General features: G+C 47.5%; 1 protein-coding gene across 2 annotated transcripts in view; it reads right to left on the bottom strand.

Annotated features, from left to right (window-relative positions):
- The window catches only part of CNNM4 (cyclin and CBS domain divalent metal cation transport mediator 4), a 39120-nt gene extending 20443 nt beyond the window's left edge, over window positions 1-18677 (bottom strand). For both annotated transcript variants that reach the window (XM_080685045.1, XM_080685044.1), the window contains exon 1: window positions 17201-18677. In XM_080685045.1, coding sequence (XP_080541171.1) covers window positions 17201-18602 — 1402 coding nt within the window. In that variant the 5' untranslated portion in view covers window positions 18603-18677. The remainder of the gene's footprint in view (window positions 1-17200) is intronic.
- Between the last annotated feature and the right edge of the window lie 1915 nt (window positions 18678-20592).

Consider the following 20592-nt stretch of genomic DNA (forward strand, 5'->3'; position numbering starts at 1 on the left):
GCAGAAGGCAGCCAATCAATGATTCTCTCTCAACATTGATGTTTCTATCTTGCTCTCACTCTCCCTTCCTCTCTAAAAATCAATAAAGAATATATTTTTTTAAAAAAAGAGTAGAAGCAACAAGAGAGAGAATTCCTTTGTTTAGGGAATCATGTGTTCCCAAATTTTCATGTGTTTGCAGTGGCCATACCCATTCTGGCCAATGACCTCTGTTCCCAGGTATGACTGACAGATAGGCATTGCAAGAACCATGCCCATAATGTCCGGCCTTCCTTTGCTCCTTTCCTATTTATACTAATAAAAGGATAATATGCTAATTAGACCAGGTCAGCTGGACATCTTCCGGACGTATAACTTCCTTCCGGACAGTTAGAGGGTGACCAGGCCAGCAGGGGGGAAGTTAGGGGGCAACCAGGCCAGGAGGGGGCCAGTTAGGGGGCAACCAGGCCAGGAGGGGGCCAGTTAGGGGGCAACCAGGCCGGCAGGGGACCGGGCCTAAACTGGCAGTCAGACATCTCCCGAGGGGTCCCAGATTGGAGAGGGTGCAGGCTGGGCTGAGGGACCCTCCCCCCCCCCCCCCCCCCGTGCATGAATTTTGTGCAACAGGCCTCTAGTTGTTAATAACTAGCTAATCACAACAGTATCAATCTCAGATACTTTAAAAGCATTAGTAAAATTCAACATCTTTTCATTATAAAAACTCTTAGCAAACTAGGAAAAGAAGGAAACTTGGTGATCTCATAAAGAAAATCTACAGGAGAAACCAAGATGGCGGCATAAGGTAAATACCTGTACATGCTGCCTCTCACAACCACCAAAACTACAACTAAAAGACAAAATGTCTGTCACCCAGAACCACAGGAAAGCTGGCGGAGTAGAAGTTCTACTACTAGAAGGAAAGAAAAAAGCGCATTGAGACCGGGTAGGACGTGCAGAGGCGCAGAAAAGCAGAGGTACGGAGGCGCGCGAACCGGGCTGGCGACTGGGTGTGATGTTTTTTTCAATCGGGAAGGAGACACAAACTCCCGACTGCTCTGAACTCCAGCTTCTGGCAAGACTCTGGGGACCCAGACTCCTACGGGTAGAAGCTAGACTGTCTGCCATCAGGTCAGAAAGTGAGGGTGGCTTTCTCGCAGAGGTGCTCACAGGAATCATTGTTTTCTGTGCTGGGAAGTGGGCGGGGATGCAGAGATGGCTGACTGGCAGCCATCGCTGTTTGCCATGCCCTGTTGATTCCCTGAGACTCCGCCCCATGCAATTTACAAACCCACTCAAACTGTGCGCAGCGGCTTTTGCATATGAATGGCCTGCCCTTTCGCAGCTTAACCTAACAAACTGCAGCTGGGTCAGACAGCTCCAAAATTTCCACACCCCAAAGAGGAGAAATCTGCAGTTCTCCCTGTAACTCCTGCTGGGTGGCCTCAGACAGTAGCTGACTTGCACCCCATTGGAGATCCAGGAGCCAATGTACCTAGTGGTCAGTGTGAGAAGACACCTGATTTCAACTCCTCACATCCATAAGTGACACACAAGAGGCAGAAACCAAAGCCCCACTGAAGCAAGTCCTGCCCCATAAGGGTGTCTCCAGCACAGCAGTTCTTCCATTATAGACACAGCGGGTCCTCACAGCCAATTGGCCTGGAGGTCAATTCCTCCCAGTGTACCAAGAGCAATCAAAGCTTAACTACAACAAGACTGTGCACCCAGCCCGCAAAGGGGTGCACCAAGAATGTCCACCTCAGGTGATTGGGGAGGCTGAGCTACTGGCCCCTATAGGTCACCTACCACACAAAGCCTCTCCATTAACACAGGGAAGCAGCCAAAATGCAGAGAAAAAGAAACATGTCAGGAATGAAAGAAATGGAGGAAAGCAAACGACTGGATACAGAGTTCAAAACCACGGTTATAAGTTTACTCAAGAATCTTCTAGAAACCTCTGAGAAACTTAGTGAGACCTTCAAGGATCTTAATGAGAATGCAAAAAAATTGAAAAGGACCAGTCAGAAATTAAGCATACACTGTCTGAAATAAAGAATAATATACAGAAATTCAACAGTAGACTAGAGGACCCCAAGAAACAAACCAAAGATTTGAAATATGAGGAAGCAAAAAACACCCAACCAGAAAAACAAAAAGAAAAAAGAATCCAAAAATATGAAGATAGTGTAAGGAACCTCTGGGACAACTTCAAGCGTACCAACATCTGAATTATAGGAGTGCCAGAAGAGAGAGAGCAAAATATTGAAAACCTATTAGAAGAAATAATGACAGAAAACTTTCCCTACCTGGTGAAAAAAATAGACTTACAAGTCCAAGAAGCGTAGAGAACCCCAAACAAGAGGAATCCAAAGAGGACCACACCAAGACACATCATAATTAAAATGCCAAGGGCAAAAGACAAAGAGAGAATATTAAAAGCAGCAAGAGAAAAACAGTTAATTACCTACAAGGGAGTACCCATACGACTGTCAGCTGATTTCTCAACAGAAACTATGCAGGCCAGAGGGAGTGGCAAGAAATATTCAAAGTGATGAACAGCAAGAACCTACAACCAAGATTACTCTACCCAGCAAAGCTATCATTTAGGATTGAAGGTCAGATAAAGAGCTTCACAGACAAGAAAAAGCTAAAGGAGTTCATCACCACCAAACCAGAATTATATGAAATGCTGAAGGGTATTCTTTAAGAGGAAGAAGAAGAAAAAGGTAAAGATAAAAATTATGAACAACTAAGTGACAACAAATACATATCTATCAACAAGTGAATCTAAAAATCAAGTGAATAAAAAATCTGATGAACAGAATAAACTGGTGAATATAATAGAATCAGGGGCATAGAAAGGGAATGGACTGACAATTCTCGGGGGGGGGAAGGGGGTGTGAGGGGTGCAGGAAGAGATTGGATAAAAATCTTACACCTATGGATGAGGATAGAGGCAGGGGCTAAGGGCATGGGGCGGGGGGGGGGGGGAATCGGTGGAGGGGAGCTATGGGGGGGGGAAGAGGAACATCTGTAATAATCTGAAGAGTAAAGATTTATTTAAAAAAAGAAAATCTACAAAAAAAATCACAGCAAAATCATGCAAAATAACAAATTCTGAAAGCTTTCCCTTGAGACATAGAATGAAACAATGATGCCCAATGTCACCAGTTCAACATGATCCTAGATGTCTTAGCCAGTGAATAAGACAAGAACTAGATATAAAGTGTATGAAGTTTACTAATAATTAAATAAAATTGCCATTATTCACAGACAACATAATTATGTGTATTGAAAATCTAAAAAAAAACTATTAGAATTAATTATTGAATTTAGCAAGGTCAATGGAGCAAAGGTCACTATACAAAAATTAACTATTACTTCTCTATACTTGTGTGGTACAATAAAGAATATGTTTAGTCTCTGACCCTAGTTCCTGGCACAGATTCAAAAACCTTTGGAATTTCCTGAGTAATTGTAGAAATGTTGTTATGTGAATGACACGACTCTAGGTGGGCCCCCTGATGGGGCTGGTCACCAGTAAAACCAAGCTAGGAACTTTCAGCTGCCCTACTTCCAGGGAAGGGAGACTGGCATGGAGATTAAGGTCAATCAATAATTTAATCAATTATGCCTAGGTAATGAAATCCTGATAAAGACTCTGGACCCCAAAGCTCAGTGGAGCTTCTCAGGTGGTAAACACATTGACGTACCTTGATGTACCAGGAGGGCGACATATCCTGACTCCAGGGGCAGATGACAGTAAAGCTCTGCCTTAGACCAAGCATGTCAAACTTGGGCCCATGGGCTGCATGCGGCCACAACGAGTATTTTTGCGGCCCAGTCAATTTAACGGTATGTAAGAAACGATTTAATAAAAATGTCATAACTTAATTTTTACAATCTCCTGTTATACATAATTATTAATAACGAACTACAACGTTCACTAATGACTGATTACTATAATCGTGTTGCATTCGTTTCCCTTATGCGCCTTACACACAGGCGCACCATTTCTCTCCACTAATACTAGCAGCAAATATTTTAGCAGCTGATGGCCACGTCATTAGACTTGGACTGACTTGTTTGGTGTGTGCAACAGGAAATATTTTGCTTTCAGAGAACAAGAAAAATAGGTTTATTTGCGTTACGCTTACTAATTTGTGCAGTTATTCAGTGTCTGGTAAGTTAATGTTCAAGAAAAATATTAATTTTTATTAAAATGTTCTATTATTTTATGTTAACGATGACTCATTTATTTCAGCCCTTTGTATTATGCATGTCTCTATCGAAATAAACCTACGTTTCTATGAAAATTGAAGCTTTTGTTTTTTGCGGCCCACATAAACTTCAACCTTGTTTATTTTGGCTCATGTTAGCCTTTGAGTTTGACATGCTTGTTCTAAACTATTCCAGCCCTCATCCCATATTTATCCTTTAAAATAAAACTAATCATAAGTGTGCCACTTTCCTGAGTTATTGTGAGTCATTCAGTGAATTACTGAATCTGAGGGGAGTCATGGGAGCCCCCAAATTTATACATTTGGTCAAAAGTAAACAGTGGGGGCCAAAACCGGTTTGGCTCAGTGGATAGAGCGTCAGCCTGCGGACTGAAATGTCCCAGGTTCGATTCCGGTCAAGGGCATGTAACTTGGTTGCGGGCACATCCCCAGTGGGAGGTGTGCAGGAGGCAGCTGGTCGATGTTTCTCTCTCATCGATGTTTCTGACTATCTATCACTCTTCCTTCCTCTCTGTAAAAAATCAATAAAATATATTAAAAAAAAAAAAAAAAGTAAACAGTGGGGGAGGGCCGGGGATCCAATGCTAACCCGAGGTGGTTAGCATCAGCACTGAACTGGAGCCTACCCCAGTTGAAACAATCTCAATAAACATGTGGAAAAATATAAATTTAAAGGCACCTCTTAAAATCACCAAATACCTAAGAAAAGACGTGTAAAACTTCTACACAGGAAATGATAAAACACTGAAGGAAATTAAGAAGACATAAATACATGGAGGGGTAACTATGCTTGTGGATCAGAAGATTATTATAAAGATAAAAGTTGACCTCTAGATTCAATGCAATTCCATAAAATTCCCAGGAAAGAATCTAAGAATAGTCAAAACCATCTTGAAGAACAGAGAACAGAGTACTTGACATCACCAGATAGCAAGACTTTTTAGAATCTGAAACAGGATATCAAAAGCACTAACCATAATGGATGATAAGGATGGGAAAAAGTGCTCATCATCAGTCACTAGGGAAATCAATATGAAAATCACAATGAGATAGCACCTCGCTGACTTGCTAAAATAAAATAACTTGCCTTGGTGTGCCTCAGTGGTTAGGATGTCAGCCCACGCACCAAAAGGTTGCTCATTTGATTCCTGGTCAAGGGCATGTACCTGGGTTGTGGGTTTGCAGTCAGGGAGCATATGGAGGCAACCAATCACACATTGATGTTTCTCTCTCCCTCCCTCCCTCCTACTCTTGCTCTGAAAAGCAATGAAAAAAATATCCTCAGGTGAGGAGTAACAAAAAAATAAAATAACTAAATAGCCAACAATACCAGAGTTGTGGAGACCAGACAGGAGCACTCTGGAACTCTCTTTCACCTACCCCTACACTAGGCCCTAGTAATTCTACTCCTGGAGGTATCACTATAGGAAATGCCCACATAGAGTCACCAGAAGACATACACAAGAGTGTTCTTAGTGGCATGATTTGTAATAGTCCCAAGCTGGAAACAATCCAAATACCCACCAACAGTACCACTGAGGTGTGTTTCTATCATGGAACATTATTCAGCAACCAGAAAACACTGAACCGCAGCTGCACAAGGCACCATGAAGCACATAACCTCAATAGCGGGTAGCACAGCCAGACACTAAAGAGCACACCCTACATGATTCACTTATGAAAGTTAATTAAATATTAACTCAGGATGATTTGGGGACAAGGGCAGTGTCTGGGAAGGGACATAGGGATTCCTAGGGCATTGATACTGATCTGCTTCCTGAGCTCAGTGGTAATTACATAAGGGTGTTCCTCTGTGAAAAACTATCAAGTTGTATACTTATGATTTATGTACTTTGCTTCAATGAAAAGTTCACTGTAAAACAAATCTAGGTGTGGTTGCCAGAGGTGGGAGGCGGGCGGGGGCAAATCGGTGAAGGGGGTCAAAAGGTACAGACTTCCACTTATAAGACAGATAAGTGCTGGGATCTAATGTACAGCATGGTGACTGTAGTTAATAATACTGGATTGTATATTTGAAAGTTGCTAAGAGAGTAATCTTAAAAGTTCTCATCACAAGAAAAAAACTGTGTAACTATGTGAGGTGATGGATGTTAACTAGACTTATCGTGATGACCATTTCACAATATATACAAATATGGAATCATTATTTTGTACACCTGAAATTAATACAATGCTATATGTAAATTATATCTCTATTTTAAAAATCCAGAACTAACAGTAAATCTCCCAACCTGGAGTTATTGGAGAATCTGAATCTTCTGGTCTCTTTCATTTTATCTACAACCTCACTGAGAAGTGACACAGAACAGTGATTAAGAGCTTGACTCTGGCCCTAGCTGGTTTGGCTCAGTGGATAGAACGTCGGCCTGCAGACTGAAGGATTCTGGGTTCGATTCCAGTCAAGGGCACATGCTGGGTTGCAGGCTCAATCCCCAGCAGGGGGCGTGCAGGAGGCAGCCTATCAATGATTCTCTCTCATCATTGATGTTTCTATCTCTCTCTCCCTCTCCCTTCCTCTCTGAAATCAATTTAAAAAAAAATACTATTATTATTATTTATTTTTAAAGAGCTTGACTCTAGAGGGGAGCAGTCTGGAGTTGCACTTAGCTGTTGCCTCACTGGGGAGATTCTTGGCTTCTCTGAGCCTCAGTCCCTCCCCCACCCCCACCCCCAGCACTTGGAGGACTAGTTAAGTATTCAATAAAGGTTAACCATTAATGAGGACATCTTTCTTCCTTATTATGCTCTCTGCTCTACCCTCTTCCAGAGCTCTAGGGCTGGGCCTCTGGAGGAGTCTGTTCCCTTGGATCCTCTCTTATCTCTGCTGTTTTTCTATCATTCCCTCTTCCCTTCCTCACTGGGATACCAGGGAGGGAGAAGGTCACTGGCGAATGCTGACCTAAACAGAGGTGCAATGGGTTCATGTGGCAGGCCCTTTCCTGCCCACCTCCCGAGCAGCCATCTTTATAACACAAATATGCTGGCAATCAAGATGGCAAATTTAACTTTTTTCAATTTGCAGGAAACAAATTATTAAGGAAATGAGGAGAAATGCCTCAGTTTTAAGTTTCTCTTCCATACATTTTTTTCTTAAGTTCTGGGTTCTGTTACCCTTAGTATGCACACGAGGGTCGGGATAAGATGGTATTGAAATTAGCATGTAATTATATGCTGGAGTGGAGTGGGCTGTTTTGACCTCAGTGCACTCATAATTCCAAGAAAGGCACCACGCCCAGACAGTGGGGCAGCCTGCCACCTGAGCCAGTGTGCGAACTACCGTGGCCCAAGTTGGTGTCAACGCCAACTGGGGCACCTTTGGACAGTAATAACAGTAATTTTTAAAATAGCAAACATTTATTGCATGATGACTGGTTCTAGGCACTGAGCTAAGGGCTCTCTGTGCCTTATTTCACTTAGTCCTCACCACAGCCCTCTGAGCTGGATATCATCATTAATGTGGATGACCAAACCACCAAAGAGAGATTTTTCTGAGACTAAGAGTCACTATTTTGAGCCTTTCATGAAATAAACATCCCTTCATAAGCATTTGCTCATTTTTTAAACCACTCTTAGGCAAGTTTGATGAGACACAGATGTAAGTTTAAAGCAGGACTCCAAGTGACTCTGCTTGCGTACAAGCATGTACACACGTGTGTGTGTGTGTGTGTGTGTGTGTGTGAGAGAGAGAGAGAGAGAGAGAGAGAGAGAGAGAGAGAGAGAGAGAGAGAGAGAAAGACTGCCTAGAGGGGGTAAATATGTGTATGAGTCTGCCTGTCTGTATGTTATGTGTTTAAACGTGCCACTGAGCCCTAACTGGTTTGGCTCAGTGGATAGAGCGTCAGCCTGTGGACTGAGGGGTCCCAGGTTCGATTCCGGTCAAGGGCATGTACCTTGGTTGCGGGCATATCCCCCGTGGGGGGTGTGCAGGAGGCAGCTGATCGATGTTTCTCTCTCATCGATGTTTCTAACTCTCTATCCCTCTCCCTTCCTCTCTGTAAAAAATCAATAAAATGTATTTTAATAAAAAATAAATAAATAAAATAAACATGCCAATGAGGGGAAGGAGAGTTTATGTGTGTGAGACTGCTTTTGCGTGTAGAGGGGCTGAGTGTGCAGGTAAGCCTGTCTCTGTGGGGTGGGGGAGTGTGTGTGGGAGTGAGCCTATCTTTTTTTTAAATTTATCTTTTTTTTTATTTTTTTTTTTTTTAAATATATTTTATTGATATTTTACAGAGAGGAAGGGAGAGGGATAGAGAGTTAGAAACATCGATGAGAGAGAAACATCGATCAGCTGCCTCCTGCACACCTCCCACTGGGGATGTGCCCGCAACCAAGGTACATGCCCTTGACCGGAATCGAACCTGGGACCTTTCAGTCTGCAGGCCGACGCTCTATCCACTGAGCCAAACCGGTTTCGGCTTAAATTTATCTTTATTGTTGAAAATATTACAGATGACCCCTTTTATTCCCCATTGACCCCTTCCCCAGGAATGAGCCTATCTGTGTGTTGGGAGGGTGAGTGTGTATATGTTTAGTGAGTGTGTGTGGGAGTGAGCCTATCTGGGGGTGGGGATGACTATGTGTGTGGTGCTGAGTGTGTATGTGTTTGTAGTGAGTGTGTATGGGAGGAATGAATGTGTGTAGGGGGGTGAGTGTGTGTGGAAGTGAGCGTGTCTCTGTGTAAGGGGAATGAGTGTGTATGGGAAATGAGCCTGTCTTTATGTGACAGAGGTGTATCTGTGTGAGCCTGTCTTTGTGTGTGTTTGTATGTGTAGGGAGTGTGTGTTTACATCGTGTGTGTGGTGGAGTGAGCCTGCCTGGTGGGGAGGCGGGGAGAACCTCTTTCCATCCCAGGCTCCAGGCTACCTGCTGGCCAGAGACCACACATTACATAGAGCCCAGCAAGCCTGCCCAGGTCCAGTGAAAGGACCCTGCTGCTGGAAGAGACTGTGCCCTCCAGGCAATGCTTAGCAACACCAGGTTTAACAACACCCCCCCCGCCCCCCCGCCGCCGCCCCGCAACAGTTCCCCACCACCCTCTGGGCTCGCCTTGTCACACAGCACTGCCCGGCCTTGGCCTGTGGAAATCTTCCCAGATGCTCCTCCCCAGAATCCCATAGATAATAAAGAATTTCACTGCTTAGCAGAAGAGAAATCTAAAGATCCAATCTAAACAGTGTTCCAAAAATTATAGGTAGACCATGATTTTAATGAAAATACATATGGGCATGAGTGGGGGGGAAATGGGGGGAGGGCATCTGTAATACTTTCAACAATAAAGATAATTTTTTTAAAAAAGAAAATACAGCCTTAACCGGTTTTGCTCAGTGGATAAAGCATCGGCCTGTGGACTAAAAGGTCCCAGGTTCGATTCCAGTCAAGGGCATGTACCTTGGCTGCGGGCACATCCCCAGTAGGAGGTGTGCAGGAGGCAGCTGATCCATGTTTCTAACTCTCTATCCCTCTCCCTTCCTCTCTGTAAAAAAATCAATAAAATAAAAAATATTTTTTAAAAAAATAAAAGAAAAACAAAAAAGAAAATACATATGGGCAGTTAATGGGAGAGCATGGCTATAAAAATGAAAATAATTTTCATCTTGGTGTTTGTCACAAGATTTTAAACTTTAAAAAAAAAAAAAGACCTTGCCTAGCCTGGCATGGCTCAGTGGTTGAGCATTGACCTATGAACCAGGAGATCATAGTTTGATTCCCAGTCAGGGCACATGCCCAGGTTATGGGCTCGATCCCCAGTGTGGGGCATGCAGGAGACAGCCAATCAATGATTCTCTCTGATCATTGATGTTTTATTCTCTCTCTCCCTCTCCTTTCCTCTCTGAAGTCAATAAAAATATATATAGTTTTTAAAAAAACCTTAATCTATATTTCTAATAAAAGTGATTATAATAAGTTAAAATATTAAAAGTTCTTTCTAGCCCTATTGGTTTGGCTCAGTGGATAGAGCGTCAGCCTGCAGACTAAAGGGTCTCAGGTTCGATTCCCATCAAGGGCACATACCTAGGTTGCAAACTCAATCCCTGGCCCTGGTCAGGGAGCACGTGGAAGCAACCAATTGATGTGTCTCTCTCACATCGATGTTTCTCTCTGTCTCTCCCTCTCCCTCCACTCTCTCTAAAAATCAATGGAAAAATACCCTCGGGTATTAACAAAATAATTTTTTTTAATGTTACAGTTGATTTAAAAAATAAAGCTGCTACAAAGCCATTTTTAAAAAATAAAAAATACAAGTAGTTCTAGGTCACAATCATATAGATTGTTTTGTACATTTCTGTGTTTTCTAAAGTTCTAACAATGAGCTACATTTTTAAAATAATAACCACTAGTAAAAAGAAAGTCACATAATAATCAGAACAGGAATAGATGAAGAAGTCCAGACTCTGGCCTATGAAATGAGCAGGAGTCCCTTACGTAGCCACCAAACCTCTGACAGTAGGATGTCTCAGCACACTCAAGTGTGATGCCAGGGGTAACCTGAGGTACAGGAATGGCTCAGAGGAGAGGACTGGGCTGGATCAAATGGGAGCAACAGCGCCAGAAAGCTGCTCCCCATGCCTTAGCTGAGGACCATGTTGGGCAACTGGGGGAAATTCTGTAATGCTCACATCCTCCTGGCAAGTTCTACTGAAAAGTTCAAAAATATCCCGAAGACAAAAGGGAAGCTTCGAGACAGAGCCAGCTTAAGACAAGAGAGGTGCCCAGGCCTCCCCACAGGCTGGGCTGAACGAACCAAGTGACTGTGCCAAAATCAATCATCATGACAGTGACAAAAGGGCCTGGTCCAGCCTCCCCATCTAGGCACACTCTCCTCTCCCTGGCTGTGCAGCCTTTTAGGAGAGTGCCTGCTAAGCACTTCTCTGTCCCTGCTCTCAAGAAGATGAGACCAGCCGGAACCGGTTTGGCTCGGTGGATAGAGCGTCGGCCTGCGGACTGAGGGGTCCCGGGTTCGATTCCGGTCAGGGGCATGTGCCTTGGTTGCGGGCACGTCCCTGGTGGGAGGTGTGCAGGAGGCAGCTGATCGATGTTTCTCTCTCATCGATGTTTCTAGCTCTCTGTCCCTCTCCTTTCCTCTCTGTAAAATATCAATAAAATATATTTTTTTTAAAAAAAGATGAGACCAAAGGCAATTTGAGGTGCCTTTTCTTCCTTCGGATGTCCTTGCTGTCCATTCCCCCAGCTCCTGTGTGACAACACTAACTGGGAGGAAAGAGTGGAGAGAGAAGGCTCAAGGTGGCCTGACCTTGAAATTCTTCTAGAAAGGGCTGAGAAGCAGTCACAATACATAAAAGCGGTTCATACTACGTTGGCCTGATAAGCTCATTTCTCATCCTGTGGTCTAGTTCACAATCCAGCTGCAATGAAGATCCAGCTGCAATGTCACCTCCTCTGGAATGTAATCCCAGACTTCCCCAGACAAGCACCAGTCCCTCCTCTATTTCTCCTGTGGTTTTGTGTTGCTGTTCTCACATCTATTTTCAAGGTTAAACATCTGTTCAGTACCTCCCGTCCTGACCAGAGGAGTCCAGGAAAACTCTGGAGCTACACTTTCTAATGAAAAAATAGAAGACTTTGAAAAGGAAACACTGGTATGATCTCAGTATGATCAAAGCTCTTGTTAGGGCCTAGATGTAAGGCAGTGCCTTCCAGGACACAACTGCTTTAGCACAGAACTGCAAACAGAAGACTGGGAAACAGCTCCCAGTCCTGACTCCTCCGCGGAAGCTGCCCACAGATTTCACGGTGCTGGCAAGGGCAAGAGGTGCCAAGTTCCCTGCCCGCAAGCACCACACTAAAAAAAAGGAGAGGAGGAGCCTGGCCAGTGTGTTGTCAGCTGCCTGCCGGCACCTCTGCCCTAGCAGGCAGCTCCTGTCACTCTCTCAGATACACTTGCCCCCAGGCAGCTTCTGGAGATCAAATCACCGGCCCAATTCAGACAGTTTCCAGGTGAAGCTGAGACCAGGTGCACAGCTGCCTTGTGGCTGCCCTCTCCAAGCACTCTGTGACTGTCTATCCCACTGTCTGTGCTGGGCCCTCACCCTCGGCCCTCATCTGACCTTTGTAGGAGGCTCCCCAAACCATGCCTGCTTGGCTCTTTTTCATCTCTCCCAGAAGCCACTTTAGCCAAGCTTCTGCCTTCTCCACACATTCTGCCTGCTCTTGGCTGATTTCAGACCTCCTCAACTGGTCCTGGCCTCACTGCCAAGCCCCACAGGGGCACTTTCCCCTGCCCTTGTGCTGCTTGGTAGGGCCCAGGAACAGCAGTGTAGGCATCATCTGAGAGCTTGTCAGACATGCAACCTCTCAGACACACCCAGACCCACTGAGCTCAAATCTGCATTTTAACAAAACACCCAGGCAGTCTCAGCCCACGGTCAAGTGTGAGAAGCTCTGGTGTGCAGGTGGCTGGGTACAGAGATGTCCAATAAAGGGTCACACCATTATTATTTTCTGCTACACCCTTCCCCCTACCCTTCCCAAATTGGCTCTGCTCTCCACCCCACCCCGCCCGCACTTATACTACATGGCAACACCATCCAACTGAACCCCAAGGAGAAACATCAGCTGTTCAAAACCATCTGCCAGCCCTGACATCTCTGATGAGTCCTATTGTTTGGACTTCAGAAGCACCTTGCAGGCCTGGCCTTCTTTCCTTGGCCCCACTGTACCTACCTGAGCTGTGTACAGCTAACCTGTTTACATGTCTGTTTCCCTGGTAATTGGGGGAGGAGGGGTGTAAGATATTGAAGGTGTGGCAGATGGTGGGAACCAAAGTGAATGTAAAATTACAAAGTGTTTTTCTTGACTTTATAAAGTTGTTTCAGGAATAAAAGTAAGTAGGTGGGGGCAATGTGATGTGGCATACATGAAAATATGGGAGGAGTTTTGATGAAAATATTTCTAGTTTTCCCTCCAATATATAACCCACGAAATCAAGAGGAGCCTGATAGATCCAAGGTCACCTCATGGGTCAGTGACCTAGCTGGATGAAGTTTAAACGCAGCTCTTTACAGGGGGCTGGAAGGTTATAAATTGGGTGGGGAAAGATAGGATGACTAAAGCAGAGCTAAGTGCCTAGGAGGGGCAGGAGTGTCACAGAGGGAGGGGCACAGTGGAAAGCTGGAAAGCAGCTCCAGTGTGGGGCTTGCGCTCCTGACCTCTGGACCTCCTTGTGGAGAGTTCATTCATACTTTCCATCAGAGCCTGCGGGAGCATTTGTGGGCAGGAAAAATGCAGCCGGGCCAGGAATAGCCCAGGGAGCTTTTGTTCTAAGATTTCCAGCTATAGACAAACTCAACCACAACACCCGTACTGCAAACAGTTCTAGGTGAGGTTTAAGTGGAAGGGCCGAAGTTCAAAGCGTACCAGCCCTTCTCAGTGCCCTAACAGCTCTCACCAACTAGAGGGTCTTACTCCTGAGGTCCTGAAGCACCTAGCACTGTGTCTGGCACGCGTATGGGCTCAATAAAGATCTAATGATAACTGCCTTGATTTGAGAGGCAGAAGCAGCTAGAAGCCCCTTGCCTTGTCTAGGGGAAGCCCAGATCCCATGCCTGTCTCTCAGTGTGCAAGAGCGTATTCATGATTCATTAATATTAATGCGTGAAGCTATATAAATTCCTGATGGTCAAAGACCACTTACAGAGAAACTGAGGCATGGGGAAGGGGAACCATGTGTCACACTCAAGATTTCAGGCTCTGCTTCTCAGTCCCTGACCCAAACCATGAATACACATGCATTGCAGGAGCTCCTCCGGTCTTTCTTGGTGTAGCTGGGAAAGTCAAGCACCCATTTTTCTTTATCCCTGTCAGCCCCTCAAAATCCTAACACTACTGAAATGAGATAACTCTCTCTCTCAATCCTGACAAGTCCTTCATTCATTCAATGGCTTTTTATTGAGGTCTGCTCTGTGCCAAGAACCATCCCAGGGGCTAGGGACACATCAGCGAGCAAAGCAGAGCACCCTGTCCTTTGGAACTTCATTATAATGAGAGGAGATGACAATAAACAACACAGTAAACTCATAAACTACATGGCTGTTAGAAAGTCATATGTGCTAAAAAAAAGAAAGAAAGTCATATGTGCTAGGAGAAAAAGAAAATTAAGCACGGGATGGGGAGATCAGGAAGCAGGAAGGCTTCGCCAAGAAGGTGAAGCTGAAGCAGACATAAGTGAGGCATCCAGGGAAGAATATTCCAGCAGAGGAATAGTTAGGGCAAAGGCCCAGGCTTGGGGCGTCATGGTGTGTTCCAGGAACAGCAGGAATGCCAGTAGGGCTTGCCAGTCAGTCATCCATTCATTTGTTGTTTGTTCATTCGTTCATTCATTCATTCATTGTGTAACAAGCATTTACTGCTCCTCTCTTTGCCAGGCACTGAGTGGTGAGAACACTAATAGGGCAGAATCCCTACCCTCAAGAAGCTTATAATGCTGGGAGCAAGAAGGAGTCAAAATTAACTTAGAAGACTCAGCTAGAGCTCAGGGCCCTACCCAACTAGGAGGTGCTAAAGGCTCACTGAAGCACAGGCACCCCAGCTCACTTGTTTTTCTTAGCTAAAAAAGAAACCTTCCAAACACCAAATATGTAAAGGAAATCTCTTAGGTTGCAGGTGTATACTAATGTTTGCCATGTCCTAGATGGCCTCACACTGAGAAGGTAGATGTTAGATGGAAAGATGTGGAAAAGGCCATACTGGGAAGAGGAGGGAGGAATAGCATGGCAGTGAGTTAAGACTAGAAACGGGGAGGTGATAGTGTAAAGCCCAAGTATGTTCATTGGGGTGACCATCCTGTCACACCCACATCTTCAGGACTTGGTGCTGCACCTGCTTTTCCACGGAATTATCAACCCCCTTCTGTTAGGAGGAGAGACAGCATCTGAAGAGATCTGCTCAATAGAGCTCAGGCCTGAGAGATGTGAAGTGGCCTTTTAATTTATTTCTTATTTATTTATTTATTTTATTTAAATATATTTTTATTGATTTCAGAGAGGAAGGGAGAGGGGGAGAGAGATAGAAACATCAGTGATGAGAGAATCATTGATTGGCTGCCTCCTGCCCACCCCTAACTGGGGATCCAGCCTGCAATCCAGGCATGTACCCTTGACAGGAATTGAACCTGGGACCCTTCAGTCTGCAGGCTGATGCTCTATCCACTGAGCCAAACCAGCTATGGCTATTTTTTATTTTTTACAAGAGTCCAATGATGGCCCTGCCAAGGTTCAGGAAGCTCCCACCCTGTGAGAGCTTAGCTCTACTGATCTACTGATCATCCATTCTGGCTGCAACAATCTGACTGATTGTTGGGTGGGCCACCAGCAACAGTCCCAAAGACCAGAAGTAAGCCTCCATAGCGAGTTCTCACCAGGCTCCTGATAAGGACACAGGAGAAGTCCTCAGGGCCCAGGGTCTGCAGGGTGGGTGTAGAGGGGTGTGTGCCCTGAGCTTTGGGGGTGATGTGTAAACCCTCCAAGTGCCTCTGCCCCAGGTTTGGGTACCTAGAAGAAACAGGTTCCAGGGTCTGCACCCCAAAGCTCCAGGGAGGCGGTGCCATCATTACCAGCCACCTCCATCCCTCTGGTCCCTCTGCAGTCTCCACTGGGTCTTACATTGCTCCAGTCCCCCTTAGCTCTGCTGCTGAGATGCAGTCTGTCAAACTGGAAAAGACTGGGTACCAACCCCCCGACCCTAGCAGTGACTCGAGCATCTTTCAGACACAACTTGGCCAGGCCAGTTCCTCGCTCCCCTGCACTCTGTTCCAGAAATGAACTGACAAGGGTCTGGGGCTTGCTCAGAAGTTGCTCCTGGCCCTAAGTGGCCTGGGAAGCTTAGCCAGCAGGAGCCCTATCTCTGGGAAACAAGCAAAGTCCTGGGTTTAGGATGAGCTCCTCCCCTCTCCATTCCTTCACAAAGAGCTTCCCTTTCTGCCTCCTCATTCCCTGTGGCCTAGGAGGGTTTTACTCCATAATTGGCTTGTTTACCACCACTGAGGGCTTGGAGTGGCAGAGGTGGGAGGAAAGTTTGTTGGAAGAGGAAAGTTTGCTGAGCTTTGAGGCTGGTGTGTAAACCCTCCAAGTGCCTCTCTGACAACCTGAGTACAGGTCAAGAACCCATGTGAGGAAGAAAAACACAGGGGACGCAAGGCCAGCTGAAGATTCCAGCAGACCACAGGAGGGAAGCTTATGTTTGATGCCAGGGAAAGGGAGAACAATAACCAAAACTTAACCTGCTTGCTTCTGCTGAAGAGTCGAAAGCATTACTTGGCACTGTTCGGAGCTCCCAATCGACTTCTGTGGGCTAGGAGCTCCAGTGATTTCATTCCCCTGCTCACAAACCTTCCATAGCTCCCAGCTCCTAGCAAACTTACCATCCTGACCTTCAGGCTCTTCCCCAGGGCCCCAATGCCTCAGCCTGCTGACCACTCATCAGCGGAGCCTGTATCCTCCCTGAACAGGACCACTTGCTGGGCCACAAGTACATCCTTTTCCCCCCACTTGGGTTCTCTGCTCCTAGGGGTTCTCTCTACCTCAGGTACCAAGTCTCTCCACCTTTTAAGGCTCTCCTCATACACTCCCTCCCTTGTGAAGGTTTTCCCAGTTCCCCAGCCCCTTCCTCACCCCACCCCCATCAGACTTGCATGCTCCTGACCTAATCTCTGTGCCCTGGTACTGGCCTCCTTAAGGCAACTGCCTTCATCTGTTGTGCTTCGAGAGCTCCCTGAGGTCTTGCTCCATCCTCCAAATGAGCAAGAGTCTTACTCAGCTTAGATTCAGCTGAAGCAAAATACAGGACCTGGCAGACAGCAGATGCTTAACTGTTTTGCTGCCCCAAATACCATTCATCCCAGAGACCTAGAAAGTGATAGGGGCAAAGGGACAGAGTCCCACAAAAGGAACAGACCAGAGAGGTGTGACAAAAGTTAGCTGGGAGAGCGGCTCAGGCCCTACCTTTCTTGAACTCCTCCAGCATGGCATCCAGCTTGGTGTCATGGAAGACAAAGTGCACGGGGTGGTTGTAAAAGCGGGTGATGGTCTTGAGGGGGGTGCAGTCATCGGGGTCCACGAAGGCCAAGTCTTTGACATAAAGAATATCTACAATATTGGACTGCTCATCTTCAAACACAGGGATGCGGGTATAGCCACTCTCCATAATCTCAGACATCGTGTTGAAGTCCAGGATGGCATCGTTGCGGATCATGAAGCAGTCATGGAGCTGGGTCATAATGTCCTCCACGGTTTTGGTCCGTAGTTCCAGGGCCCCCTGGATCATATTTAGTTCCTCTTTCACGAGGTCATTATAGGGCTCTGTCACCTTCAACATCTCCATCAGTTTCTCGCGATTGTAAACGGTATGAATCTCCTGGCCCAGAAAAAAGTCTAGGAGCTTGCTGATGGGGAAGCTGAGGGGGAAAGTGAGTAGCATAAAGAATTTGGTAAGAATGATCGTGTTGGCACCCACAGCCAGTCCGTGTCGGGAGCACAGGGCCTGAGGTAAAATCTCTCCAAAGATGACAATGCCGATCGTGGAGGAGGCCACAGCCATGAGTCCGGACCCGATGAGGTTGTCCAGAAGGATAGTGAGAGAGGTATTGACCAGCACATTTCCCAGGAGTAGCGAGCAGAGCAGGTAGTTGCCTTTGCGACGGATAGGCTCGATCTTGCGAGCATAGCGCCTCTCCTTCTCGGTGCCACAGTTCTGGACGATGCGCAGTTCCATGGGGTCCAGGGCCATCAACCCCAGATTGAGGCCAGAGAAGATGCCCGATAGCACTAACAGCACCAAAATGATAAGTATGTGCAGCCAGAGGGGCAGAAACCTCCCCGCCTCCTCCACCATGAAGAGTAGCGAGTCCTTATCCGTCCACCTCTGCCAGGGCCCGTCCACGCTGGCCCTGGTGCACAGCGCGTACAGTTTCATGTTCTCGCTCCTCCGGAGGAACTTGGTGAACACCACCAGCATCCCGGACGTGTCCCCGCGGCTCACGTTGACCAGCTGCTGGACGACCAGGTCCTTGGTGAGCTCGGGGCAGTGGGTGGAGTTGTGGAGGGCCTCGGAGTTGTCCACCTCCGTGAAGGAGATCAGGTTGCTGGAGATGGAGCCCAGCCTGTGGCCATACAGCCTCAGGTTCACCGTGCTATCCTCGGACACAAAGATGATGCCATCCGGGTTCATCCCACACGGTTTGTCGCAGCTCGCCAGTCGCATGCCAAGGATCGTGCTCCGCTGGGGGTCTCCCTGGCCCCGGACCCCCCGTGCCCACAGCAGCACCGGCAGCACCAGCGCCGCCAGGAGGAGGCGCCCTCGGGCCGGCCCGCCGCCCAGGCGCCCTCCCCCGCCCGCCGGCGCCATGTTGCTCCGGCTCGGCCGCCGCCGCACCCCGTGCCCCGCCGCGCGGCCCGCTCGCACTGCCGCTCCTGCCGCTTCGCCGTCGCCGAGCCAACTGCCCGGGCCGCCGGCCTGACGTCAGGCCAGCGCCCCGCCCGCTCCGCCCCGCCCGCTCCGCCCCGCCGGCCCACGCCTCTCATTTGCATGGGAGTCCCCGCCCCCCGGAGCGCGCCTCCGCGCCCACGCTTAAGAAATCCGGCGCTCGAGTTGGAGCGGAGCCGGAGCGCGGGAGCCGCGCGCGGGCCGCGCCCCGCTCTCCGCCCCGCCCCTCACGCCCTTCTGACGTCCCTGGACCCCGCCCATCTCCCTTCCTCCCACCTCCCCTCCTCCTACCTCCCCTCCGTCCCTACGGCCGAGCCGCACCAGCGCGGGCCCCCAGCCACCTCGGCTCCTACCTGCTCTCTTGGCAGCACCTTCTTACTCTGCGGCCCGGCGGGGCTTGGCGTCTGCCCGGTCCGCCTCCCCTGCCCCTTCCCCAGAACTCTGCAGCTCTTGGCGGGGGTCTTCTCTGCGGAACCGCACCGCGCTGGGCTCTGCCGAGAAAAAAAGAAAAGGGGAACCAGAGGGCTTAAGCCTGGAAAAGTCAAGACCACGGCCCTGCAGTCAGCCTCTTGCAAACTGTTCTGGCCTCCGCACTCCAGGGGATTTGCTAACCTTCCCCTAAGGTCAGCAGTCGTTTCCCCCAGCCCCAGCTCGAGGCTTCCTTCGGTCTGTAGCTGCCCCGGGTGGAGGGGAAATCGGGAAATAAGGCTATAGAATGTACCTGCAGATAAGAAGGGCCAGCGTCTGGCCTGGGCTTGTTTCACGTCATTTCCATTTATAACACAAGTATGGAGCATCTACTATGTGCCAGGCACTCGTTCTAGGCTCTGACAACATAGCATGAATAAGCCAAAGTCCCTGCCCACTGGAGTTTACAGTTAGAGTAGAAAACAAGCAATAAACAAGTAATCATATATATAACATTCTTACCTAAGGGGTAATGTCATTATTTCCGTATTACACATGAAGAGCTTGAGTCTAGGCACAAATTTGGGTCCTTCCAAACCATCATCTGAACAGCAGACTTGTGTAACTTTGGTAAGGCAAGCTGATGTCTCTCAGCCCAGTTTCTACATCTGTGAACTGAGGGTTAAATGATAATGCAGAACCACTCCACTGAGGGTGGGAACACCTGGCCTCGGCACCCAACACGGCAGGACATCTGTGTGAAGGCTCTTTGGCTGTGTAGTTGTTGTTGTTGTCTGTCCTTCCTGGACCAAACCCCTGACCCCAAATTGGGGTGGTGACTGGCCAGCTGGGTCAGCTGCATGTGGAAACTGGAGCTGAGAGGCGGGCACCAGGCCTAGCCTAGCCCTAAATGACTGCTTCCTGGACAGACCTGCCTTGGTAGCAGCGGGTAGCTATGAATTGAGCACTCAAGGAGTATGGGGAAGAGAGTGGCTTCTGCCCTATTAGGGAGAAGGAGACAGACAAACATCCTTATAATAATTGCAGAGATGCACTGAAGGGAGCATCAGGTGCCAATTTGCCCACTGGGTCTCAGAGCAAGTTATTTTCGTAGCCCTGGAGACACAGAATCCACTTTCCTCTGTGCCTGCACAAACCCTTGTGTTTATTTTTGTTTTAGTATACTATTTGCCAAAAAAAGCAACAATCAATACCAGCCTGAAAGAGTCTAAACAATCATACAGGCTATGAGAGGTGTCTGATTCAATTAATCGGTGATATCAGGGGCAGAGGGTGTGCATACTGGCCAGCGTGAAGCAGTCCCATGCACCTCAGTGCCTCACTTTATATTCCACAGTGAGTGTCAGGTTTTCAGGGAACAGGAGCCTCAGGATGGGCACTGGCCAACAGAGAATAAAAGCAGAAAGCAGGACCTTTAGCCCTAACCGGTTTGGCTCAGAGGATAGAGCATCGGCCTGCTGACTGAAGGGTCCCAGGTTCGATT

This window comes from Plecotus auritus, assembly GCF_963455305.1.
Source record: "Plecotus auritus genome assembly, chromosome: 8".
NCBI classification, from domain to species: domain Eukaryota; kingdom Metazoa; phylum Chordata; class Mammalia; order Chiroptera; family Vespertilionidae; genus Plecotus; species Plecotus auritus.